The following is a 27,949-nucleotide window of genomic DNA, read 5'->3' as shown; positions in this document are numbered from 1 at the left end:
AGAGAGAGAGGGGAGAGTGAGAGAGTCTGTGGTTTGGAAGGTTGAAAAGATGGAGAGCAAGGAAGAATAGAGAGCGAGTTATGGAGAGACACCACGGCAACAAGGCTCAAAAGCAAGATACGATTTTTTTATGAAACACGATATACAATGGACAAGCCAAAATTTAGTTCATTGATTGTAGAGGGGTCTAGATAAGGAAGCATAGTTATTTGTAGTGAAAGGCCAAAAGCTATGGAAATCGATGCTCTCAAAGTATCTAGGTTTCCAACAGAGGAGTGAAAGATATCATAGACCCATTTGTGCCAATTTTGAACACACCCTTGACAACAGATGTCAATAAAATATCCCTCGCCTCTGGAATGCTCTCCATGTATACCTCCTTGAAGCTCGTTGGCAAGCTTAGAAGACGATCCACCATAGACTCTGACACTTGAACCACCACGACACGTCTGTCAACGCTTCTTCGGATCTGTGCCTCCAGCCTGAGAGTCGTGTTGATGACGTGATATTTATCGCAAAGAGAGCAACACAGTCGGCCTTCAACCTTCTTCACCTTCGGCGAGTCACAAACTGAGCACTGGGAATGCAAGAGAGCTCTATTGAAGTTCACAAAGCGCAAAGTCCCCACAACCTACAAAAGAAACAAATGTGTGAAGACCACTAAAGATGTCTTTATGCGGTTGAGTGCAAACCATGCAAAGTCACCTCTCTATTAAAGCCGAGAATCTCACACTGTCTATGAAATGCTGTGGTCAACTCTTCCTTCAAGTGTGATCCTCGCACGGGGGCCAAAGTTGTGACATCCAAAACAGACAATGTGCGCACCTTGCCAACAAAGAGGCCAATATTCCTAGCCACAAACATAACAATGTCCTCCCTAGCCATCTGGGCCATGACTCGATCATAGTCATACTTTCGAGAGTTGACAAAGCTGACCTACATATGGCAAAAGGTCTGTCAATATCGAAAGAAAGAAAAGCTGAAGCCAATGCTTCTGATACGTACAACTGCTTTGTCGTCTGGGGTTGGGCCATCAGAAACAACCAAATCCCCAAATGTAGTGCCAATTCTCTGATGGAAATTACGGCTTTGCAAGACAACAAACGCCAGTGTCGCCAAGGGCGAACATGGGCTAGTAGTCTCAAAAATTGTTGCGTCAGCAAGAAATGTGCTTATCTTGGTCTCAGGATAGAATGCTAAAGCAACAGGGAATGGGTCACAAGGTCGAATGGTTGTTGACGCACTGACGTGCAAGGAGAACAAAGCTGACCCAGCATCATTATGGTTTTTAGCCCTCACAAGAGGACGGTCAATCCTTACGAACAAGCCGATCTTGAGCTTCTTGGTCTAGGTCTCAATGAAGGGATCCATAAGGACGACCGTGATCGTGTCAATGCAATCGGCATCGACGATGTCGAACTTGAAGTAGCATGCATTTTTCTTTTGCCCAGGGGAGATAGAACGATATGTGCCATACCAATTCAAGATTTTCCCCTCTATGGAGAAAGATTTACTATCCTCATCTATATCACTAATCTTGAATAACGGCAAGGTTTCCTTGACTAACAAGCTTTTCCCTTTGTCCAGTAGCTTGCCGGTGTCCACGATATTTTGAGCGGCTGAAGATTGGCCAACTTCAGAAAATGAGGCTGGAGCTTTGCCCAATTCATGAGCTCGCCAAGGAAGTTCTTGTTGAGACGAAGACGATGCTTGTATCCTTTGCTTGCAAAAAAAAAAATAAAGCACCATCTTAACGCTGTCAGGAGTTTTTTGGAGCAAGGGATTGCGCATATGTACATACACATGCATGGTGCATCAAATAAAGGATTGCCCATTTTCCTTAGCCAGGTGGTTATGTGGGGCCCACATGTGTACAGGTAGGACAGGGTGTACATAGTGCATCGATTTTCACTATTACCAGTACCACTGTGTTTTTTCTACAATAAGGAGGAGTTGGTAGCGCGTAAAACTTCTCGAGGAAGCTATCCGCGGGCCGACGACGTGAGGTCAACAGGTGCGTCAGATGGCATCTAGTGGCGTCAGGAGGCGAACGAGGTCAATATTGCACGCGGATGAGGACGGACACAACGTGGGTGTTTTCTGGTGAGAGTTATGCAGAAAGGTCATCATTAGGACCACTTTTTGGGGCCACTTCACGTGGTGGCGAGATGCATTATTGGAAAAAAGCTGAGTGCCAGTGTGCGAATGATGCAAAAAGTGACAACTATGCACTGCGAGGTTAGTTTTTGGCCGTTCGTCGGGTCCGTTTGAGGTCATCTAAAAGGCCAAGGGTGCCCAACTAAAAAAGCTAAGTGTGGGGAACTGAAAAAACAGAGAGAAGACCAGAAAAAAACATGAGAAGAGAGGAGGAACAGCCGCAGGTGTGTTTTTGCTCATTTTGGAGCCTGTTTTGCCGTAAACTGCTCATCGAGGTCGGATTTGAGCACTTTGACATTGTAGACTGGGTTTTGGGCCGTTCCGGACGCGATGGTGCTGTCCATTTTGCCAAATTCCTCACTCTTTTCCTGCTGTTTTCTGTGGAAGTATCTCCTATGAGTGAAGTTTCTGCTCTAGTTTGTGATTGTATCTGGTATCTTTTACCCATATTGTGTGAGCTGTTTGCCCATTGGTGTTGCCCAAGCTCATTTGTATCTAAACATCAGAACTTCTCCTCTTTTGAGCTGAGTTTTTGGTGTGTGTGTGTGTGTGGTGTGTGTGGGTGTGTGTTGTGTGGAGTGGGCAAGTGGATAGTCTCTTTCCTCTCACTCCAAAGTGTGTTCCTTGTCTCGGCCAGGTGTGTTGTGTAAGCCAGTGGTGCCCCCTAAGTGTGTGTTATCTCCCAAGAGTGTGTGTCGGGTCGTTATAGAGGCGCTGTGTGTGTTTTTCATCCCGCTCACACTTTTGGTGCCCCCACTGAGGATCTTCTTCGAGTACCTTCTGCTTCGAGCTTCGAGCTTCGAGCTTCGGATTACAAGTTACAGGTTACAGGTACAGGTACAAGTGATTCACACAGGTACAGGTAGCTGGAGTACAGTGATATACTAGCAGTGATGTCACTTGCAGTTGTTGTGTGGAATTCATCACATGGCGCCTATTTGAGCGCATTGTCTGCTGGATTGTACGTTACTTGTGGAAACTGCCATTGTACGCATTTGTTGAGCCATACTTGGTTGTATTTGTTGTATGTTTTTTCCCCAGCCATTTCTGAACTTGGTCTGGAAGATAGTCATTTCTGAGACTTGACTATATGCGATTTGCATTAGCCTTCGTGAGGGTCGATAGCGTGAGGTTTTTATTGAGCTGGGGGATTCTCAAATGTGGAGATCCTTTCGGTGATACAGGTAGCTGGAGCACCCTTTTTGTAACCTCGCCATAGCTATGTACTAGTGAGTCCTACTTGATGCTCGGGTTCTATTGTTGACAGTTTATGCATACATAGCCATCTATATTTTGGGTTCCTACTGCTCTACTTTTGGGGAAACTCTGTCGAAATTTTCCCAAGTTATGATGGCTAGTTTTTTTGGTATCTTGAGCCATTTATGCTGTTATGCTGCTGAAATTTGGCAAAATCAGAGGTTGAGTCAGGTGTGCCTTCTTGGACTTCATGGTTGGCTTTAATGGATGATCAAAATGGCCCTCAGTTCACTCCTTTTCATTTAACTCAAAGAATTCAGATTAATGTTCATGTGTCCAGGAAGATCTTTTTCCAGCAGCGCATAGTCTTTATGTTTGGGACAAGAAGATTGAGAGAGATCCTGGAATTCCTTTGCCTGTTGTCATTCCGATGATTAACTATGAAAACTCATTGATGTGCATGTGTTTGTTTCCTTATCTAAAGTTGAGCTCCATTGAAGTTTCTGGGGATTGGTAGTGAAAAGTTTTGGTTCTTGCACGTGTTCAAAGGGGTTCTCAAAGCATCATAATTTGGTAGCCATGGCTTTCTCTTATCCCGAGTTTCATGAAGAATGATGAATATGTGGAAGAATTTTTGAAAAGATGGAGGTTGCCTGCATTAGCAACCAGATTCATGACCCTACGCAAATGTTTCCCTTCTCCAAATTTGTTTGAAGAGTGATGCACGAGTTTGGTCTAAAGCATTGAAGAGGAGTTGCGTATGGTTGATCCACCTGTAAGTGAGTTGGGACAATCTACAACATGGGTTGGAAGTGGAGTTTGTGAAGATAGAAGATCCTGACAAGGTGTGGCAAGACGTATAGGCTTTGGTGCAAAAGGAAGGTAGCCAGTAGATGCGTACATACGTAAGTTTTCATTGGCATGAGCGAATGTGCAAGGATTTAGCACCACAGGTACCCCCGCCTGACATGATGAAGAAGGACAGGTTCTTGCTGTCTTGGAGAATAACGTTGGAGAGTGGAGACTAAAGAAGCCTAGGACATATGAGGATGTACTAGAGGTACAAGAACAAAGAGTGGAAGCTGAGGAAAATAGCCAGTTAGGGTGGAGTCTTTGCCAATGAGGTCTGAATTTCAAGCTATAGAGTCTTTAACAAGTTCGCATGTCAGGGTTCATCATGACGCAATGTCTGGTCTTTGGGAGAATATACGTTGGAGAGTGGAGCTAAAGAAGCCTAGGACATATGAGGATGTACTAGAGGTAGCAAGGAACAAAGAGTGGAAGCTGAGGAAAATGAGCCAGTTAGGGGTGGAGTCTTTGCCAATGAGGTCTGAATTTCAAGCTATAGAGTCTTTACAAGGGCGCATGTCAGGGGTTCATCATGAACCAGTGGTTCCTATTACTACTCAGGTTATGCTAGCAGTGGTCACTACAGCAGTGCAAGATGATGGGCTAAGGCAAGACATGAGGCAAATGGTAGATTTGATGAAGAATCTCAGCCTAAACATGTTAGGTCAAGTGGGAAATAATCGAGGTCGAGGGAGGTTTGCAAATCAGCCAGGAGGTGAAGAAAGGCCTAGGAATGGTGTTGGACAAAGCAATGGTAGGTTTTGGAGGCAGACGCCCACATGTTATAATTGTGGAGAGTTGGGTCACATCAGCCCGCAATGTGATAAGCCACCAAGGATGGGGGGAGACATGTATCCATTGCCAAGACAGGTGCTAACAAGGTCAAATGATTATGGCATCGAAATTAAGGGAGACGAAGGAACCAGTGGACTGACCCAGGAGGAAAAGGGAAAGACAAAAGTGCTAAGTGTAGTCACCTTGGAGAATGCATCAAAGCTAGAGGATACATTAGTGATGCCTATTGGGAAAAGGACCACAGAGGATAAGGAAGGAAGAAGTGCCTAGTAAGAAGAAAGGAAAGAGCCATGAAGGCGAGGATGTCAAGGCTAAAGAGGAAAAGGAGAGCTCGTTGAAAGTTTCATGTTTCAGATTTCCACTAGGGGATGGGCAATTAAGCTATGACTTGAGGAGGATCTGCAACGATACGAGCAGGAAGGCAGATGTTACTTTTGGGCAGGCTGTAATAGAGATGGTGCCTAAGCTAAAGCGACAGTGGAGAGGAGGATGGTGTTAGCCCAATGGAGAAAGAGCCAGAGAGAGGTTCAGTGAGGTGTTGGCAATGGAGAGCTACAAGACATTTGTCCAATAGTAGATTGTGTGGCATAAAAGGAGGAAGTAAATTTGTTGACGTGATAAGGGGTTGGTATGTGGAATGGCGGAGCCCAAATATGCATTAACACACTCATGCGTGAGAAGATGGTGTCACAGTGGCTGGGGTGTCAGGTTTTCGGATCAGATTGGCAAACCATCAAAAAAGTAAAATGCTTAGGTGTTGTAAAGAGCTTAGAAGTGGAGGCATATGATGCAAAGGCAGTGGTTGATTTTCATGTGATGCCAGCAGGGTTGGGAGCATATCCTATTATACTGGGCAGACCATGGTTACGTGCAGTGGGAGCTGTTCAAGATTGGCGACATGGTACGATTAGCCTCTATGGAAAGACAGGTACCAAGAAGCTTTATAATATGGACACAAGGAAACGATTAGAGGAGCTTTATGAAGATGAGGATGAGTCTAGTGATGAAGACTCTTCCACGGTGACAGATGAGGACAGTGATAGCACTACCAGCAGTGATGAGGATGCTGATGTTGCATTTCTTTTGATGGACAAAGAAATCCAAGAGATTGGTTTAGTTGCATTTGCGAATGAGGTTGAAGATGAAAGTGAAGGGCCTTATGAATTGATTGAAGGGCTGATGCAAACCAAGGTTGAGTTGTCAAAGAAGCAGGAATTAATGACGCAAATGATTAGTGGAGACCTCTCAGCTATGGAGAAGGATATATATTTGCACATGCTGGCTAGTTTTCCTGATTTGTTCATTACTTCATATGAAGAGATCAGAGGGTTCAAGGGCGAAGAGATGCAAATAGAGCTGAAAGAAGGTGCTAAGCCAGTGCGGCAAAGGCTAAGAAGGATGGGTCAAGAGCAAATGGAAGCCTTGCGGGTAGAGGTGGACAAGTTATTGAAGGCAGGGTTCATAGTTCTAGTGGAGACCACAGAATGGGTGAGTCCAGTAGTAGTCAGCCCAAAGAAGGATGGGAAGTGGAGGATTTGTGTAGATTTTAAACCCTTAAACGCAGCCACTAAGAAGAACCCATATCCTCTTCCATCCATCGATCATATCTTGGATTCAGTGGCAGGTTATGAGAGGTACAATGTGTGTGATGGTTTTTCAGGCTATTTCAATTGAAGATTGCTCTTCAAGACCGAACAAAAACAACTTTCATTATGCCATGGGGCTGCTATTGCTACACGGTACTTCCATTTGGGTTGTCAAATGGACCTTCCTTCTATCAAGAGAGAGCAAATTGGGTGTTGGAACCATTCATTGGTAGTTGTGTTAAAGCTTTTATGGATGACTTCTGTGTCTATAGCAGTAGGGCTGATCACCATGAGAAGCTACAGATGGTATTGGCTCGATATGATGAATGTGGAGGACAACTAAATCCAAAGAAATGTCATCTAGCACAGCCAAGGGTGAAGTTATTGGGCCACATGGTGTCAGAAAATGGCATTGAGGCTGATCCAGACAAGGTTAAGTCTATTATTCTTCTTCCATCACCTATGAGTACGAAGCAATTGGCAACCTTTATACACAAAGTGAAGTACATGGCACGGTTTATTCCATTGTCTTCGCAGCTTCTTTATCCATTACAGCAAGTGGCAAAGCATGATCCATTGCAATGGGATGACAAGTGTGAAGAAGTGTTTCAAGAGGTGAAAGAGGTGTTAGGGGGGTTGTCAGCCATGCAGGCTCCTGATTGGGAGAAAGTTTTTTATGTAAATCCATCAGTAGGGGATGATGCCATTGGAGCCATGCTATTGCAAAAGGGGAAGGGCAGCCATTATATGAGGCCAGTGTATTGTGCAAGCCGAGTGAAGTTGGTAGCGGAGAGAAAGTTATCGGAAGTAGAGCTAGTGATGGCCAGTGTAATATTTGCTTGTCGACGATTTTGTCATTACTTGCTACCACGGCCTTTTGTTTTCTTGACGAGTTATGCTTTTTTGCCACAGTTAATTAATGGTATTAACATGTCAAATGTGGTGAAGAAATGGGTAATTGAGCTGCAAGAGTTTGAGTTCTCTTTTCTAGTGGAAGATAGTACAAGGGCTACCCTAGCTTATTTGTTGACCTACAAGGAGAATCCCCTTATTGTTAAGGAAGAGGTGGTGAGAAAGGTAGTTGAAGAAGTGCCACAGATCAGCAATGCACATGTGTTGTTCTTTGATGGTTCATACAGAAAGAGCCATGATGCAGCTTCAGGGGGTATAGCACTTTATGATCCAGAGGGGAAGCTAGTATGCAAGAGAGGGTTCAAATTGGATGCGCATAGTAACAATGATGCTGAATATGCTACATTGGAAGCCGGATTACACATTTGTTTGAAGCATGGGGTTCGAAGGTTGAGCATAAAAGGTGATGCCTTGTTAGTGGTGAAGCAAGTGCTGGGTGTGTGGAAGAGCAAGAACACCTCATTGAAGGAAATGTGCTTTAGAATTAAAGGCCTGTTAAAAAAGTTTGAAGCATGGAGCATCAGACACATTGAACGTGCTCTAAATGGAGAGGCACATGAAGCAGCTCAAGGCATGATTGGGGAGCTATTCGTGTTGAGGACCACTTTACCTCTTTATCATGGCCGGGAAAGTTTGGCTCAAGAAGAGGAGTTTTTGCTAACAGGAATCATTCCAAAGGAGATTCATAAGTCTAAGAAGTATGGCTTTGTGCGTAGAGCATACATGTACAAATTGATTGGTGATGTCTTATACATGAAAGGGGCCGATCTCGTGTTGAGACGTGTACCTTGGCGGGAGGAGCTTTACAGAGTGTTGGAAGAGAATCATGAAGGCGCATGTGGTGGCCATTTTGCTCTAAAGATCACCTTGCATAAGATTTTGCAAGAGGGGTATGTATGGCCTAGTTTGCACAAGGATGTTCACCATTGGTGTAGGTCTTGCAATAGGTGTCAAGCATTTGGGAAGAGAGTGTTGAAGCCGGAGCTACGAAAAACCATTATGGCGTTTGATGTGTTTGAAAAGTGGGGGATTGATGCAATAGGCCCGTTACCTATCACAAGCAGGGGCAAAAGCTATATTTTGACGGCAGTGGACTATCTTTCTATAGCAGTAAAACAGATCACTGCAAAGGATGTGGCAAAATTTGTGTATGATGAAATATGTTGCAAGTTTGGGGTGCCATTAGAGCTACTTTCAGATAAGGGGCCAGGATTTCGAGCTAAACTGCTAGATTTTTTATGTGCAAAGATGAAGATTAAGCACCAGCATACCACTCCTTATTACCCACAGTGTAATGGATTAAATGAAAGATTCAATGGTGAGTTGGTACAAATTCTTTCTAAAGTGACAGAGCACCAAGGAAAGAATTGGGATTTGGAATTGCCTAGTGCATTATGGGCTTACCGTACTTCGGTGAAGACAGGTATAGGGTTTACTCCATTTCATTTGGTGTATGGAAAGGAAGCACTATTGCCTGTGGAGGTAGAGTTGCCTGCGGTCAAGATGTTAGAGAAGTTTCTTGGGCCGCCTAGTGATGCATTCAAAGAGAGGCTCTTGCAGTTACAAGAGGTCCAGTTGGATAGGATGAGCGCATTGGAGCATTATGGGCACATGCAGGATAAGGCTTTGGCAAAGATAAATGAAAAGGTCAAAAGTAAGGGTATCAAGAAACATGACTTGGTTTTGCGCTACAACAGTAAGCTGGACAACCCCTTCCAAAAGAAGTTTCAAATTAAGTGGGAAGGCCCTTTCAAGGTAGTGGAGTGTTTTCCAAATGGCACATATCAGCTGGCTAACCTGGATGATGTTCTACATAAGTCAAGGATAAATGGGTTGCGTCTTAAATTGTATCATGCTAGATTGATGATGGTGGAGCAAGATGAGCTGTCTGTGGATCAAGGAGTGTTGGTGAGGGATGAGGAGACCTGTGATGCGGCGAGTCTCATATCTCTCTTTGCTGCTGCTGATCATGAATGATCTAGCAGGCTAGGGGATGGGCAAATTATGTCAGGAGTTTTTTGGAGCAAGGGATTGCGCATATGTACATACACATGCATGGTGCATCAAATAAAGGATTGCCCATTTTCCTTAGCCAGGTGGTTATGTGGGGCCCACATGTGTACAGGTAGGACAGGGTGTACATAGTGCATCGATTTTCACTATTACCAGTACCACTGTGTTTTTTATACAATAAGGAGGAGTTGGTAGCGCATAAAACTTCTCGAGGAAGCTATCCGCGGGCCGACGACGTGAGGTCAGCAGGTGCGTCAGATGGCATCTAGTGGCGTCAGGAGGGCGAACGAGGTCAATATTTGCACGCGGATGAGGATGGACACAACGTGGGTGTTTTCTGGTGAGAGTTATGCAGAAAGGTCATCATTAGGACCAATTTTTGGGGCCACTTCACGTGGTGGCGAGATGCATTATTGGAAAAAAGCTGAGTGCCAGGTGTGCGAATGATGCAAAAAGGTGACAACTATGCACTGCGAGGTCAGTTTTTGGCCTGTTCGGGGTCCGTTTGAGGTCATCTAAAAGGCCAAGGGTGCCCAACTAAAAAAGCTAAGTGTGGGAACTGAAAAAACAGAGAGAAGACCAGAAAAAATGTGGAGAAGAGAGGAGGAACAGCCGCAGGTGTGTTTTTGCTCATTTTGGAGCCTGTTTTGGCCGTAAACTGCTCATCGAGGTCGGATTTGAGCACTTTGACATTGTAGACTGGGGTTTTGGGCCGTTCCGGACGCGATGGCGCTGTCCATTTTTCCAAATTCCTCACTCTTTTCCTGCTGTTTTTCTGTGTAAGTATCTCCTATGAGCGAAGTTTCTGCTCTAGTTTGTGATTGTATCTAGTATCTTTTACCCATATTGTGTGAGCTGTTTGCCCCATTGGTGTTGGCCCAAGATCATTTGTATCTAAACATCAGAAATTCTCCTCTTTTGAGCTGAGTTTTTTGGGTGTGTGTGTGTGTGTGTGTGTCTGTGTGGAGTGGGCAAGTGGATAGTCTCTTTCCTCTCACTCCAGAGGTGTGTTCCTTGTCTCGGCCAGGTGTGTTGTGTAAGCCGAGTGGTGCCCCCTAGTGTGTGTGTGTATCTTCCCAAGAGTGTGTGTCGGGTCGTTATAGAGGCGCTGTGTGTGTTTTCATCTCGCTCACAACGCAACTCAACAATCAAGAATGCGTTGTGGAGAAGAACATCGTAGACACGTCAAGACTATTCGACCAGAAAGAATGCTTGTGCACACCGGCCATACTTGCACTGCCAACGGGATCGCTAGCAGGGCTTCCTTGAAGCAAGGCACGCCTACACCTCTTCCCAGCTACGATTTCCTCGAAGCCTGAATTTGGCGGCGACCCGGCAGAGCTCGACACTACCATGTGCGATGAACGTTTCCCTGCAGGGCATGGAGGAGACTCAAAGAACCTACGCAGCTCTGCAAGAGGAAAAGAAAAGGAAGCATCCAATTAACCATAGCATTGAATAGTTGAGCAAAGCAAAGAGGGCGCAAAAAACATCCTAGGAGCAGCACACTTATAAAAGGAAAGTGAGAACGAGGCACGGGAGCGAACTTCTTGAAAGGATGCAAACAAGCTTGCGCCAAATATGATTTCTTTTTGGATGAGCAAGCAAACAAGTTATTTAATCTTGGAAAATGTCACGTTTCAAAGCCCTCGCCATGTTACATACACAAGAAGATTTAGAAATTTTCTCATGCAGGAAAACGAAGTCTCTCAATGTTTTCCATACAATGCATAACATCATGAGCTTCTGCATGAGAGGCAACGTATATGGAGGCCTCCGAGCCAGGTAGCAAGATTGTGAGCCACTCAAGCGAGGATGATCATAAAGAGCGCTAGGTCGAGTCTATTGATTCACTCCCCTCAGCCAATGGGCAAATGTGAGCATAGGTAGACATGCATAAGCCAAAAGCTAATGAAGGACTGATGCCCAAGGTTGGGCTTACTGAGCTTTGTGAGTTGTTGGAAGTAGAGGCAGCTCAGCAAAGATATAACCACAACATAAAAAGATTGCGCCTGTGAGATACGAGACAGCCGTTGCATGTGCGTAATGCTAGTGCTATCATTGGCAAAGGCAGAGGGTCGTCGAGTGGGTGTATGCAAAGTTAAAGAAACTAGAGGCAGCACCTTTCGGGTTGTTCTCAACGGACATGCGCCTTGGCAGGTAGGGGCAGATTATGGCGAGTGTGAAATTCCACTTCGATGAAGATGTAATGAACCACCAGTTTCCGGATTTGGCACTCAAGATGAGGTGTCCGTTCGTCAAGTATTCACAAATCCTGGCCATCAAGAGTTGGGCTTTCCAAACATGGTTCGGTAGATCAGGTATGGTGCGGTTGGAGGAGTCAAACTCCCCTCGACTGAGGCGGCCTGTGAACTAGTGAACGGCCAAGCATGTTGTCGCGAAAGTTTGGGCAGATGAGCAGCCATTAGTAAGAATTGGTGTCCTGGTCACAATCATTGTACTCACTTGATACACGGGAGAACTATCCATTCAATGATAAGCATGGAGCAAAGTTTCGACTGATTTTTTTTTTAGGACATTGAGCCCCCAGAGCTGGCTTGACTGGCCAGACATGATGCAAGCAAAGGGCTGGCTATGCCTTTACCTGAGCCGTCCTGCACTACAGTGGACGATCTGGTCGAATGTCAAGATGGCACGAGCGAGTGGAGCCTGAGCTGGAGGGGCAGACAAAATGCAAGGAGGTAACATGGTGCGAGCCAAGTTTGGTTTCAAACATGACAATAAATGAGTGTCTTGGGAGGTCAAGGCCAGATTTGTTGTGATGCTCGTGCTATTGTATTGCGGCCTTATGCTCACGAGGAGCAACGTTGAATGCACCAGCCATCGAAGTCATGGATGCCGATTAGGAACACCTAAGTTTCTTGATAAGAAGCCCCCTAGCGAGGTACTCGATGCGATTGAGCAGAGCCTACTGAAGGTGAAGACAGATTACCGCCCCTGGTATGATACAACGGGGAACCCACAATACTCCAACAATGATCAACACACGAGAGCTTCTCGAACCTGAGAGCAACAGTATGCCCGGGTCTACAGTAGCCGACAACACCTAAATGACAGCCAAGTACCAAAATAGAGAGAGCGATCCAGAATCCCTTGAACCTCGGACCCAACTCCGGGTCTCAAAGTGTAAGCCAAACACATCCAGCAAATGTCTAGCTCGACACAGCTCCACAACCAAATTACATTGCAAAAGAAGGAGACAAGCCCTCAGTCAAAAAGGGCTGCTACCTATGTGAACAAAGTCAACGAGATTTAATCACCCTGGCCCTGCACAGTTTAGGCGATTGAGCAAAACAGCCCCTAACCTCGGCGCAATGGTACAGTACCAGAACCCACTGCAGGCATCTGGAGTAGATGGCCAGAATGCGTACGCAGGTGCTGAGGCACACAACTGAATAAAGCTTAGCTTGCTCTCGGCTCCTAGGTGAGCAACTCCCCGATGGCTACTCGCGGCTCCACGCAGGGCAGCTCACGACCTGATGCCAATCCCACACTAGAGCGATGAGGGTCCAACCCCTTGTAGCGTGACCTGCCAATAATGTCAGCAAGGGCCCATGCACCCGCAGCCCTACTGTTGCGCTTTTTTGGACCCAAACACGTGACCACCATCACGAGTGCATCACTTGCAAGCGCAACAAAAAGCAAGCAGCAGGATCAGGAGAACAAGACCAGCGCAACAAACTTTTTGAACTGCAACGCTCACAAGCACAGACAAACCAAGACCAACAACGCAACACAAGAGCAGCGCACGAGTCAAAAAAGCAAACCTCCAGAGAAGTCCATGCTCTCACCATCGTTGGGCGAGGCATTGCTTGCACTCCCTTCACCGCCACCGACAACGCCATCATCAGATGCCATGGTAAAGATGATTTGCAAAGAAATGTTATTCCAAGTACTTTGAGACGCAAGAAAGAAACTCTCAAACCAATCTACAACGCACTTTCAAATGCTCGATTGATTTAAATTTATGATTACAGCATATAAGCAGATACAAATTGAATAGTAACAGATAGGTAAAATCTCAAACATGAACAGAGAATCTTGCACTGGATAATGTAGCTCAAAAGCTCACACATCAAAACAAATTCTCAGACTTGCTGCCATGACACAGTATAATGATAACACCTGAAGCAAGAAGAACTGAGACTTGAGGACACATGTGCAAAAGCAAAACAGAGAGAGAATCTTCCACTAGGTAATGTAGCTCAAAAGCTTGTACAAAGCAGGACAAACAGAGAATCTTGCACTAGATAATGTAGCTCAAAAGCTCACACATCAAAACAAATTCTCAGACTTGCTGCCATGACACAGTATAATGATAACACCCAAAGCAAGAACATATTACAAAGCATTTTTCTCGCTTTCTGGCCTGTCATATAGGCTACAACAACCACATGCAAATTACATCTCCTCATTGTCCTGTGCTCCATTCAACACGTGCACTGAACCACAAAGACCAACACGAGCAATCCTCGTGATCTTAGACTGCACGATCACCTTCAAAGACCTTGAGAAGCCCGCCTGCGGCATGAAACGAGTAGAACAGCGCATGGAAAAGCTTTTGCTGCCACGTCCTCGCCGCCTGAGCCTGCAAAGCAACCCCCTTCAATGCAATCACCTTCCAGAGCCTTGAAAACCCCCCGCCATTAAACAAAAAGCTACGCATGCAACAACTACGTCCTGTGGTAGGACAATACCTGCTGTGCAGCAGTCTTCTCGCAAGGACAGCACCCGCTGCGCGCGCGCCACATCCTCTGGCAGGAGTAGAGCAGAAAGGACCGAGGCCCGCCAGGAGAAGCACGAAAAGGGATTCCACATGGGTCAAATGACCCTTGATAAAACAACCCTAAAGGCCTTGATACACGTGGCAGCCATCTAACAAACCATCGGACGGCCTACAGTTTGCAACAAACTTGCCACTAAAACCCTATTCCCTTCTGCAGGCCAAAAAGCCTAGGTAAAAGGAGGAGAAAAGAAAGAGTAAGGAGAGAGCACCGTCCAAGAAGAAGGGACGCGCAGAAAAGAAGAACAAAAAAAAAGAAGAGAAAGAAAGGAGAAGAGGAGAATTGAGAAGAGGAAGGGAAGAGAGTTTTTGCCTGCTTGCGGTGGTCAAGATGGTACAAGGGCGAGTTTTTGACAGATTTGAGGGGGAGGTATTTTGGCCAAGGGGCAATGCTCAATGAGGGGCTTCCAGAGGTGGAATTTGTGGACTAATTTTGTGCCAATGAGGGCATCGGTAGGAGGAGGTTTGTTGCCACTCTTAGCGAACAGAGCCGCATGAAGGCGAAGCTGTGATTGCCAAAGTTTTTTGCGATCGTCGTGCTCGTGCTGACGGAGCTAGTATAGTCAAGATGCATCGTGTTTGTTTAAGGTTTTCTTGTGGGAATTGAAGTAAGTCATAGCCAGATTGTTGCCGTTTCTTCCCCCTTTCCTTCCTTCTCTTTGCTCTGCTCTAGCTGTTTGTGCCGGTTTGAGATGTGCATTCCTCCCCAAGCATCTGTGTGTGTGAGAAAGACAGAGATGATGAAGCCAAGTTTTGGTCCCATATTTACAGGTGAAGACCCCGAGGATCGGTTAGACAATTTTGCATTATCGATGCTATCGATGCGTATGTTGACATATGTGGAATAGCTGTAAATGGCACCATTGTTGATACGTAGATGAGCAAAGATATGGGTTGATGATCTGAAGCATGATGATCAAGGTTCGTGGTGGGAGCCGCAATATCATTTCTTGAATCGGTTTCAAAAGGTGGTTACGTTGAAGGAGGCTGGTGCAAAGCTGAAAGTAGTACGCCAAGATGTAAGTAAGATTTTTTCAAATTTTCTTGAGCAATTTGAAGTCAATTGGAAGCCAATTGGAAGCAGTTAGAGGTTGTTAATGGGATCAAAGGCAATCAGTATACCTAAAGTTGTCAAAGTTTCTTGAGTGCTTGCATCCAAAGATCAGAGAAAAGGTGGAATTAGGTGTCGATACCTATGATGATACGGTCTATCTGGCCAAGATGAAGAGAAAGTGGAAGCTGGAGTTGGGCTTGCTAAAGCCTACGGATTATATGCATGTCCTCTGAGCACTGCACATGGTGCTCAGTGGTGCTTTGTGGTGGTGATGGTGGCTTTTTGGTGGCACTGTCCACATGGTGCAGGTGATGACATGGAAGTTTGAATGGCGATCGTGCTCGCGGGCTCACAAATCACCAAAACCTTTTATTGGAGGCAAGTGTGCACTAGATGGGTTGTTATGGTGCCGTGACAACCAAAATGAGCTCAAAGAGATTCTCTCAAGGAGTGTGAGGGGGAAAGAGGGGCTGAGGTGTTAGCAATTGACAAAGGGTGCTAAAATGGTACCCCCCAAGTGGATAAAAATCAACTCAACTTCAAAAAATGAGCTCTCCTAGAGGTGTACGAGTGGTACAGAACCCACCTTTTTAAAATTTTCCAAGTATAGCCTCCCTATAAGAGGGATTTCAAAAAATTGTAAAGGGCCTTTTTGCCAGTGAAGCTTGAAAAGAGTTAGGGAGAGGAGTTGTTATCCTCTATGTCACCATGGAGTCAGTGTAAGCTTGTGCAAGAAGACCCTCGCCTGTTTTCTCCCTTCTTGGTATTGTTTCCCCACTCCCTTCCCCCCTTATGCTGGTATTCTTTGCATGTGTTTCTAGTTGCGGTGTGGTTGAGTGCAACCGCGAACCAAAGTCCATGTGTGCAGAGAGAGAGAGAGAGAGAGAGAGAGAGAGAGAGAGAGAGAGAGAGAGAGAGAGAGAGAGAGAGAGAGAGAGAGAGAGAGGTTTGTGCAAGTTTTCTTTGTGGAATTGAGGTATTGGGAGTGTAACAGGTGCTGGAGCTTTCATAAAGCATGTATGTGCATATTGGTGTGGCAAACTGAGCATATATAGGTGAACTTTTACGGATTTTGAAGGTGAATCCCAGTGGATTGGGGTGCTGTGCTTACCTTGAACTATAGAGAGGCGCACATTCTGTGTTCTGGGTGTGTACCCCCTTCTCCCTTTCCATCTGCTGGTGCCCCCATGGAGGAGCACATTGATTGCTCCCGTTGGTGAAGAGAACAAATTTTTGCATTGGTAAAGATGGTGTCTTGGTGCTATGGTCTGATTTTTATAGGTAATGAGAGTCCTAACAAATGGATTTTGGATTTTGAGCTATATATCCTGTCACTGCGGATGCCAAATGAGGACAACAAGATGCTTTGAACTTTTTTGTTGGTAGCAATTTCGAAGGCAAGAAGGGCATTATGTGCCACACTGTCCTTATTTGCCGAGGGAGAGAGGTGGTATCTACCCATTTTTTGGTAGAGGGAGAGGTCAAGCACAACTTAATGGCCTGAGAGAGCAAGTGGTTGAGAATCTAGTGTAGCTAGCTCCTCTAGATGGCGGTGAATTCCCTACTGGTAGTATAATTTATTAGTATAGTTCTATATACTATATACTTAGATACCATATATCGGTACAATATAATGTCAGTACCAGTATAGTATCAGTAACGTTGTATTTTGATACTCGTACTGGTACTGTACCAATATTTGTACTCGTACTATTTTGGATCTGGTACTAGTATTAGTATTGGCCGGTACTGGTATTGTACTAATATAGCAATCAACATACCAGTACCAGTACCAATACGCTCAGTCCAATATAGTCCTAGTTGAGTACAATATCAATAACGTTGTATACAAATATTCGTACTATATCAATACTGGTATTGATACCAATACTAGTAAATGTTGTATACTGATACTAGTAATGTACCAATACCAGTATTGGTAATGTATCAGTCTAGTATTAGTACTGTACCAATATTGATAGTGGTACTATACACAGTATTGGTATTGGAGTGGTACCTAGTACTGGTATTGTACTCAATATCCTGGTACTGGACTAGTACCAATATCAGTGCAGTATCATTACGAGTACGGGTATTATAATATATTAGTATAATTCTATATACTATATACTTATATACCATATATCTAAGTATATATACCTCAATATTGGCACTATGTTGGTATAGTAGTTAGTATAGCAGTACCAGTACCAGTATTGTCACTCCAGTACTGGTACTGGTAGTCAACAACGGTTTTGGTACTAATTACTGGCATTGTATATTGATACTATATTATATTAGTATAGTTCTATATACTATATACTTAAATACCAAATATTTAAGTATATACATCTATATACTTAAATACCATATATTCTATGTATACTATGTTCATTTTAATTTTAAAGCGCTTGATTGGGGATATATAAAACTATGCTCTATATATATATACATGTATTACAAATAATTTTTAAAACATCGTATATTTTATATATACTATGTTCACTTATTTTATATGTGCGTATTTGGGGAGATTTTGAAAGCTTGATATGTTAAGAGATGGATTTGATGAAATGTTGATTCAAATATATCTTAATGGCTATGATTGTGTATATCTGAAAGAGTGAATATTCCAAATGTACCTAGAGCAGTTTCCAATGAATGCATTGACGGCCGGTTTTCGAAACCACGACCGCGAGAACCAAACCCCAAGAAGAGGAGATCATATTACCAAGAAAAATGATAAAAACTGTTTTTAAAAAAAACATTCACCACCCCTCTAGGCTTAACCACTGGCGGGATGCCACCAATTTGGCCACATCTCTCCATTATCGCCAGAAGACAAAGCCCTCTCTCTCCTGCTGCTTGGCTCCGCCAACTCTCTCTCTCTCTCTCTCTCTCTCTCTCTCTCTCTCTCTCTCTCTCTCTCTCTCTCTCTCTCTCTCTCTCTCTCTCTCACTTACCCTGCTTCTACATCGCCTGGCCCAATGGGCGCATAAAAATCATTGCCACTGTCTATATTCCCTGGTGGGCCACCAATTTTTGTCAATTCTCTCTCTCTCTCTCTCTCTCTCTCTCTCTCTCTCTCTCATTCTCTCTCTCTCTCTCTCTCTCTCTCTCTCTCTCTCTCTCTCTCTCTCTCTCTCTCTCTCTCTCTCTCTCTCTCTCTCTCTCTCTCTCTCTCTCTCTCTCTCTCTCTGCTCATCCATACCTTGCCTAGCGGGCCGCAAGCCTCAACCCTCCCTCTTCCCTCTTGTCCACACTCCCTCGACCTCACTCTCCGCTCCATTTCTCCCCTCTTGTTTTCTTCCCACCGGCGGACCACCGCTCTATCTTCCCCTATCTTCCCCTCCCTCAATTAGCTCTCCCTCTCGCTCTCTTTGGGCACGACCTCGCCATAAACAAAATTTATTTTTTCCTCTCTCTATGGGAACCCAATCCCCCCATTGACCTCCTCCCCCCCCTCTCGCTCTCTGTCAAACAGCGAGCCCCCCCCTCTCTCATTCTCCCTCTCTCGCGCTCTTGTCAGCCCACAGGCCCCACAGAATATGAGCACTCTCTCTCTCTCTCTCTCTCTCTCCCCCTCAATCAACACACGCCACACACACCCTGGCACTCTCACTCTCTCTCTCTCCTTCTCTCTCTCACTCCCGGATCAGCCCACACGAGTGCAGCCAGTCCACAGAACCATACTCTCTCTCTCTCTCTCTCTCTCTCTCTCTCTCTCTCTCTCTCTCTCTCTCTCTCTCTCTCACCCACACACCCACTACACACACACACACACCCTCACACGCTCCCACTGTCCCGAGTTCTTACTCTCTCTCTCTCTCTCTCTCTCTCTCTCTCTCTCTCTCTCTCTCTCTCTCTCTCTCTCTCTCTCGCTCGCTCTCTGTGTCGAGCGGCCACGCGGGCGCATCCAATTAATAGGAGCACGCTCTCTCTATCACACACACACACACACACACACACACACACACACACACACACACACACACACACACACACACACACACACACACACACCATCTCGCTCTCACTCACACACCCTCCTCGTGTTCTCTGCAGACAGCAGGAAACCGAAAAAAGAAGAAAAATATAAGTATATATATATATATATATATATATAAATAGCTTACACTCCCTCGTTCCCACGCACACACTCCCCCACCTACAGACACACATTCAGCACGCATTTACACACTCACATTACACACACTTACATATATACATAAGTACACGCACACGCACCCAAACAACCAAACAACATGCACGCATATACGCACGCACCAAAAATAATATAAAAAAAGAAAAAACACACGAAGGACATCAACGTCATCAACTAAAAGAAAGGAGACGGCCAAGTCGCACCGCCAACACTGAAACAAGAAAAGACGCCGAAGGCATGCCCCCGAAAATGATGAATGTGCCACACCGATGCACCAGCTAGGTCGCCATTCACCGGCATTGCATCCACAACGCCCTTTGCAGTAAAATCCGTAGTTTGTCGTCATTTTTCTAGTTTCAAACCAAATCTTGTAAAAATCCCATTTTTGTAAATTCTCATCTCTCTCTAGGTGATGGTCACAAAGGCCCAACTAGAGGTTTTCCTCTATAATATTTCCTAAGATAAAGCATGGGTCAACCACCAAGGGCCCACCGCCTTGCTTTGTCTCCCCCGATTAAAACCCTAATCTAATCAGATTACCCTAATCTAAAGCATCCAACACCTATAAAAGGCAACGAGAGGTCACTATCGGGGGGGGGGGGGGGGGCAAGTTCATCAGAGGTCAGTACTTGGTAGTATTTTGGTGGGAGGGATTGATAACATTTGCATCACGAGAGAGGGGACTTAGTGTAACGATTTCTTTTGGAATTTGGTACTATATAAGAAGCTATGTCTACATCTCGACTCCAATGGTCGATACACACACACACATACTCATGTTAGCAAGGTTTTCGTGTCGATGAGTCATCTCTAGAGAACGCACCAGTAGGCTCAGTATCTCTCCCTCTATCTCTGTATCACCATGATTGCCACCTCGCCGAAAATAAGGTTGCTATAAATATTGCAAAAAAATAGTTCTCCCTCACACTCTGAGGGTTCTCATTGCCTGTCATATATTCTCTCTCTCTCTCTCTCTCTCTCTCTCTCTCTCTCTCTCTCTCTCTCTCTCTCTCTCTCTCTCTCGCTTGGTGTGTAGAGTCCGTAATATTTTCAATCACCATTGTCTGCGTCCTAGCCGCTCAAAGCTAGGTGGTGCCCCTGTTCGCTTCACCATGACCGGCTTGTGGCATGCATCGGCTCCCTACGTTTTCGAGGCCGTCGGGGCCGTGTCTCACTTTGCGCTCGTCATTTGGTGCCCCCACTGAGGAGGGCTTCTCGAAAACCCCCAGTTTACAATGCTGAAAGCAACGTACATCATCAATCTTGGATGAATGGCTGAAATAATTCTCTAACTAGAGGATGGAAGAGGAGGAGACTAAAGAGGCACTAGCTGCCTTCATTGAAGTACTACTGCTAGGCTGTAGTGTCGTCAGTATTCAAGAGGTAAGCTCCCCATCTTGTGTTGCTCGTTCTAACCACAAATTGAGAGCATCATGTGGGAAGTCTATGAAGTGCCATCACTGCTGCCAACCAAAGCACACTATCAATGAGTGCCAGCAACGAAGGTAGCGAAGGGGCTGAAATCAGCTACATCGACATTCACCGCGAGGAGGTTGTCCATATCAAGGGAGGAAAGGAAACGGTAAGGCCTCTTTTTCCTAAGAAAACTACAATCAAAGGTATAACCTCTACTCAAAAGTGGCCAAAAGAGGTTGCTCGAGCCAAAGGTAAGAAAGGGCTAAACCAGTGTGGAAACACACTACCCCAAAGGAAGAAGCATCTGGCCACACGAGTGCTTCAAGTTCGGAAAGCCGGGTCGTACCCAGTTTGCCAAAAAGAAGGTCATCCGAGGCTAAGCGGCGAAAGGTCGCCTATCGATTCGCACGGCGCATGCGAGTACTGCCCGTCCATTTCGACAATACTGAAGCAGAAGTGGTAAGAAGGTTTCCATGCCCTAAGGAGGAGTGGTTCGGCTACTGCTCTCGCTGTTTTAGAGGACGGGTAGAGGGTTTTCCTCCTCTCCCCGTACAGCTCATCCTGAAGAAGCTCTCCACCACAGGTGAAACCCAGTGGGCTGGAGACGAGCTATAGCTGAATGGAGTGGAGTTCATGCAACGCGCCAACTCTGGTAATTATCTGCAATTGCTGCTAGCCAAAAGGCTAGGAGTAGTCAGACGCGTCACCATTACCCCGTACGTACTGAGCGACGAAGGAAAAGTGGATCCGATGAAAGGCGACGACCTCCTGTGGATGTGCCGAGTCATCAACACTGGCACAGTAAGAGTATAAGTAAGTGCTTCACCCTCTGTGCATGATGGAAAACGGGCCAACAACGTTCCCGTTTAAATTTCTGCAGCACATGCATGTGAATATTTATGTAGATAGGAAAATCTTCTACCAACAGAAGATTGTGTATCTGTTTGGTGCTGCGGTGCTAGGAGAAATCGTTAGCTCCCCAAACCCTATCATTCTCATATATTGGATTACCACCACTCCTTCAATGTTTCCATCTTTATTTTGTTTTAATCTATCCATCCAACCCTGTAAAAAGCCGCTATGAGCCGCTACTGTCATTAATCTTATTAAAAAAAAAGAAGAGAAAGTTTGTAATTTCCTGAGTTACTACCATGGCAAGTGTTTCTTTCCCTACGTTCAGTGGAAAGAAGGGAGAAGACGTTGGTACAGCTGAAGATGGTCGACCTATGGGAGTGCAAGAAGCCCAGGCATAGCAGTTTGCAAGCAAATGACGGGAACATTGGACAAGTATTTGATGCAACCAGGAGACGGGTACACAGGGGCATGGTCGGGTTTTTCGACTTTTACAGGTGCTGAAGATGCTGAGGTTTGGCTGCAAGACTACGGCCTTTTTTTGGTGGAGAGCGGCTTGTCAGGAGAAGAGAGAGTGGCCCAAGCTTTCCCACTCCTGGTTCGTGGAAAAGCAAAGATATGGTACGAGGGCTTGAAGGCTGAAGAAAAATAGGATTGGAGCACATTGGAAGCGGCATTCCGAAGCCGATATATGGCCAACACGTAGTGGAGTGAAGTGAAGCAGAGGATGGACAACCTAAAGCAGAGTCTTGACGGTGATTTCCGAGCATTCGTGTGGGAGTTCGAGGCCATATGGAGCAAGTTGGTTAAGGTAACTGCTGTAGAGGATGCAGATTTTTTGAAGATGACCAAGTTTGTGGACTGCTTGCATGTAAAAGTGCGGGATAAAGTCGAGATAGATGGACCGCGCACATACGAGGAGGTAGTAGCCTATGCGCAGAGCAGGACGAAGAAGGTTTTAAACAACAACAGGCAAAGCAGGTTCTGGCGAGTCCATTGGTGCCAAGGCCAATTGCTAGGAAAGAGCTTCAGGTAATTCGACCCTTTGTTGATGCACATGTGGTAGTAGCAGATATGCGTGATTACAGAGTAGAGACGATACCTTGTAGGCCTATGAGGCCTCAACAACTGCAGAGAGGAGTCTACCGAGTACCGCCTAATGTGATTGACCAAGTGGCTTCCAAAAAGCAAGCAGTGGAGAAGATAGCTGAAGTGCCAAAGCGGTGAGTTTTGTGGAGAAAGCTGAGGTGTATTCGAGCTATAGCAGTGCCTTGGATATGGACAGCACATGGGAAATGGATTTTGCTTTCTCAAGGTATGAGACATATGATGTATGCATGTCAATAAGGTGGTCAAAGAGCAACAGATTGCAAGTAAAGAGACATTTTGTGTGGACCAGGGGATTGGGCAACCCTCTCTCTTGCCTTGTGACGATAAGGCCATGTTGACTAAAGAAGAGTGCTTCGATGAAGCAGACTGGGGGTTCGATGATCTAGTGGTCGATGTAGATGACGAGTCGCAAGTTTTGATTGCTAAAGCTATGGTGAGAATACAAGGTATGCAAGGCTTTCCACCTTTTCCAGTGCTTTTTAAAGGGACTACAGGTGAAGGTATGCCAGGGTCTGCTTTGGATGATCAGTTGCCGCAGGTTGCCTTGCTTAAAGACAATGATGTTGTGGAGAGCTCTCTAGCCGTTGGCGGGGAGACATGTGATGCAAAGTCTTTGCAGGATGTGCAGGCTTGTGATGGGCGTGGAGATGGCTCATGCATGCAGTTTTTTGAAGGGTTGTGCTATCAAGATCAACAAGAAGGATTGGTTTACAGGTTTACCAATGCAAAGCAAGGACGGTGTGTATCTGTTTTATAGACGGATGGTGATGATCAATGCACAATTTTTTGATCCAGGTGGAGTTTGCATCACAGTTGGGAGAGCCTATGGCTTTCCATTTGATCGGGGGGGATTCTGCAGCTGATAAAATCTCTCTCTATCTATCTACTGCTTATGTACATACATTAGGAGATTTCGAAGGTCTTTTGGAGGGCCTTTTGGAAGAGAGAGGAAAATAAGCTCCTCCAATGAGAGAAGAGCCTACGTTACGTAGAAAAATAGATTGATATTAACAAAAATATAAAAGGTGTCCCTCTCCTCATTTAATAATCTAGTGGTCCTTGAAGACGATCACTCTCTTTCATTTAATGCGAGCACCTTTTTCAGAAGGTAGATGCGGTGCATTTGATACGGCTTACGTCATCACTAGAATTCAAAAAGTTACAAAACTATCAAGTGGTGGAAGATTTTGAAACTTTTGATACTGTCAATGCGTCCGGAACGCCCAAATATCCTAGAAATGAATGTCCAATTGCCTGGCTCCGACATCCAAAGAGGCAAAGAATGTCAAAAATCCCTAAAAGAACATTTTACTAACGGCACGCGAGGGGGCATTCCAAAATTTTGGAATGCCTCACCGCGCGCCGTTAGTAAAAAGCCCCTTTTTTCCTCTTTTAGGGAGCTTTTTGAGAGCAAAATGTCAAAAAATCTCTAAAAAGGCCTCCATCTATCACATAGGTTTTTTCTTCATCATCTTAGCCTTAGAGATCATAATTTTGGGTCTATAAGAGTGAGCACGCACACCCATTGTTACAATTCTACAAAGTGCATTTTGATCACACACACACACACACACACACACACACAGACAAATAAATATAACATACACACAAACACACAGAGACACAAATATAACATACACACACACAGACAGACACACACAGAGACACACACACTCACAAACACACAGACACACAAATATAACATACACACACACACACACACACACACACAGAGCCTCTCTTTCTCTCTCTCTCTCTCTCTCTCTCTCTCTCTCTCTCTATACTAAAGGAGCGCGTAGAGAGGCACAACTGGTGTGCATGTCTCTATGCGTGCCTTTAGTACTGTGCATCCACCAGTGTATGTGTTTATGTGTGTATGTGTGAGTGTTATAGAGAGAGGAAGTAAGGCGGGGGAAAGAGAGAGAGAGAGAGAGTCTTTCTGTTACCTTATACTAACGGCGCGAGGAGGTGTTTTTTGAGGTCAAAACATGCTCCACGCGCGCCGTTAGTAATGGGAGTCTCTCACTCTCTCTCTTTAAATATGCTAAGCTATAGAGAGAGAGAGAGAGAGAGAGAGAGAGAGAGAGAGAGAGAGAGAGAGAGAGAGAGAGAGAGAGAGAGAGAGAGCATGGTGCAAAAGTGCAATAGAGAAACATGGGTAGGCTTTCTTGAAAGATAATTGTCCAAAAATCACTAAAAGGAGCTTTGTACTAACGGCGCGCAGAGGGGCATTCTAGTATTTTAGAATGCCTCCTCGCGCGCCTTAAGTAAAAAGCCAATTTTTTGGGGTATTTTGACATTTTTTGCCTCTCCGGATGTCGGAATGAGACAAGTAGACATTCGTTTTTAGGGTATTTTGGCATTTCAGACGCATTGGTGGTGTCAAAAGCCTCAAAATCTATCACTATTTGATAGTTTGTGACTTTTCAACTTTCAGTGATGACGTAAGCTGCCTTGAATGCGCTGCACCTGCCTCCTGAAAAAGACGCTCGCATTAAATAAAAAAGTGACCGTTTTCAAGGAAGATTGGGAGTATAAATCTACTTTTTAAAGTGTCTGGTTGTCCTTTTGGACGTACTCACAAGGTGCAAGTGCATTTTAAAAAAAGTTTCTAGAGAGAGAAATACAATTTCTTACAAGGCCCTCCAAATGACCTCCGAAATTTTCTAATGCTAAGTATCAGTTTTTTAATATGCAATCATCTCTTATCTAAAATAATGCTATGGTTGAGCATCAATGCTCAAAGAGGGGTTGGGCAATGATAATACAGCTGAAGATGGTCGACCTATGGGAGTGCAAGAAGCCCAGGCATGGCAGTTTGCAGGCAAATGACGGGAACATTGGACAAGTATTTGATGCAACTAGGAGACGGGTACACAGGGATGGAGCACTCTCTAGTCGGAGCTGCAATTGTTTCTTCCTATCACAGGTGACATGAATAGGTGTTTACATCATAAGGTTGTGAGTGAGACAAGGATTACTGGATACAGATGCTGTGGGATTTGGAGCGAGATGTTTGCAGGAGATTCTACTTGCGGGGATATGTATGTCAAATGGGGCATTTTGAAGGTCAAGGACGGTTTTTTGGTCTCCATTAGCCAAGGGATTTAAACAAGGATTTAATATTTACATAATTACGTCAAATTTTGTGTGATCACAAGGTCTTATTGACACATTTACATGATCACAATAAACATGATCACACAGAACCCGGTTTAGGGTGACTTGCAAACCCACAAAATTCCTACCGGGCTTTTAAGTTTCCTCGGCGGGGCCGCCGGGGTTTATTATATTCCCTGCAGGCCCGCCGGGGAAACTAAAAAGCCCGGCGGGCTATTAGTGTTATATATACGCGGGCCCGATCGGGCCCGCTGGGTGTATTAGCGCTAGTCTTGCTTTCGTCTTCAAAGAGAGAGAGAGAGAGAGAGAGAGAGAGAGAGAGAGAGAGAGAGAGAGAGAGAGAGAGAGAGAGAGAGAGAGAGAGAGAGAGAGAGAGAGAGCGCTTGCCACCACCTTTGCAGGTAGGTCGAGAGGAGAGAGGAGAGAGGGGGTCGTATGGGAGCGTGCTCTGCGTCGTAGTACACGGCAACAACAGAGTACTTGACCACACGATCTGGGTATGTGTTGTGTGTGTGTGTGTGTGTATGCATTGTGTGGTAGCGTGCCTTTTGTCGTAGTCCACAGAAGTAATAAGGTACCTTACCACACAATGGGAGTGTGTGTGTAAGCTGTTCTACGGAACAATGCTTATCACGGGAGCATCACCTCGGTGACGCGGGGAAGATGGTGTCCTTGTGGTAAGTATTGGCTTACTGTCTGGGTACTATGTCGGTAACGCGGCGAATCTAGTATCCTTATGGTAAGTCAACTTCCCTTCCCCTTTCCCAAAAAACATATGGGCATCGGTCGATAACGCGGCTATATGATGTTCGTATGTAGGCCATTGTTTTTCCTTAGATTCAGGCGACACTCGATCGGTAACGCGGCTAATAGAGTGTCGTTTGTTAGAAGCATATGTTTTTGCATAACTGTGGCGTTCAGGTCGTTAACCTGGCCGTACGAACGTCATATAATTTGTATGTGCATGTGCAGTTAATTTTTTAAGTATTAACACTAGGTTGGTAACCTAACAGGACATAAAAGTGTCCTTTCAGGGTTTTGAAAAAAACCTCCAAAACCATAGTAGATCCACTCATTTTGTAAAATCCTTTCATGAGGTTATAGTTCAAGGCCTACTACACATGGAAAAAATAAGAAACTTGTAAAATTTCTCATCTTTTGGTCACACCAAGCCTCCAAAGTTGATGGACCAGTACATTTTCATCAAAACAGTCATTTCTTACGTTTTGTTGCATAAAAATAAGATTAGGGATTTTTGTAGGACTTGAGATAAATTCCCTAGTTAACTTCAATGGGTTGGTGATCTGCACATATGATTGCTTCTCACTCACTATTTTTTGTTTTGCCAAAAGAAATAGGTACAAAAAAGTTGAATTTTTACCATTCTGCAAACCTCATCAAAGTTTCTATAGCCACACTCAATACAAATAATATATGCATGTTTTCTTAGTTCCCTATTGTCCTTTAGGTTCATAAGGAGCCATGGAGCATGTCAAAAGAATAATGCATCTCTTACCAAGGGGAATCTTGGGGACAAAGATGAAGTGCTAAATACAACAAACATGAAAAAGCTGGGTTCAACATTATGAGTTGTAGAATCCCATAGAAACTATTCAATATCTAGCCAAATTTGATCCTTATGACTTGATATGGTTACTACCTACAAAATGCATGTAGTTGTCACAAGAAACTAGCAATATTGAAAAAGCTATACTTGATATACTAGAATGTTTCGTTTTCTTCTATAATTGAAAAAATCAACCATCGTTGTCTACTATGCAAAATAGGGTATTAGGTGCCCCAAAACTCAAGGAATATTAGATTTATGCTACAATATGCGACATAGAACATCAAAACTGCATTTGGATATCATGAAGGCCACCAAAAAAATCATAGAAGAGCTAAAATAGGCTAAAAAA

At 44.8% G+C, this 27,949-nt stretch overlaps 1 protein-coding gene and 3 pseudogenes across 1 annotated transcript; 1 reads left to right on the top strand and 3 right to left on the bottom strand.

Annotated features, from left to right (window-relative positions):
• LOC147427381 (uncharacterized) overlaps positions 1-25,751 on the bottom strand; it is a 156,917-nt pseudogene extending 131,166 nt beyond the window's left edge.
• Positions 248-11,002, bottom strand: LOC147427384 (uncharacterized; annotated as a pseudogene).
• LOC147427383 (uncharacterized) lies at positions 12,933-14,281 on the bottom strand (annotated as a pseudogene).
• On the top strand, positions 23,134-23,667 carry LOC147427382 (uncharacterized). Its single transcript, XM_086497747.1, has one exon. The coding sequence runs from the start codon at positions 23,134-23,136 to the stop codon at positions 23,665-23,667; it is 534 nt and encodes a 177-aa protein (XP_086353873.1).
• Positions 25,752-27,949: the final 2,198 nt, after the last annotated feature.

This window comes from Adiantum capillus-veneris, chromosome 23, assembly GCF_014529385.1.
Source record: "Adiantum capillus-veneris isolate H3 chromosome 23, ASM1452938v2, whole genome shotgun sequence".
Taxonomy (NCBI): Eukaryota; Viridiplantae; Streptophyta; class Polypodiopsida; order Polypodiales; family Pteridaceae; genus Adiantum; species Adiantum capillus-veneris.
The sequence above is the reverse complement of the archived record's forward strand: the minus strand, read 5'-3'. Positions and strand labels throughout refer to the sequence as shown.

Bases quoted from the DNA above. Each gene is read 5' to 3' on its own strand.
- LOC147427382 (XM_086497747.1), top strand. From the start codon at position 23,134: ATGCATGTCAATAAGGTGGTCAAAGAGCAACAGATTGCAAGTAAAGAG.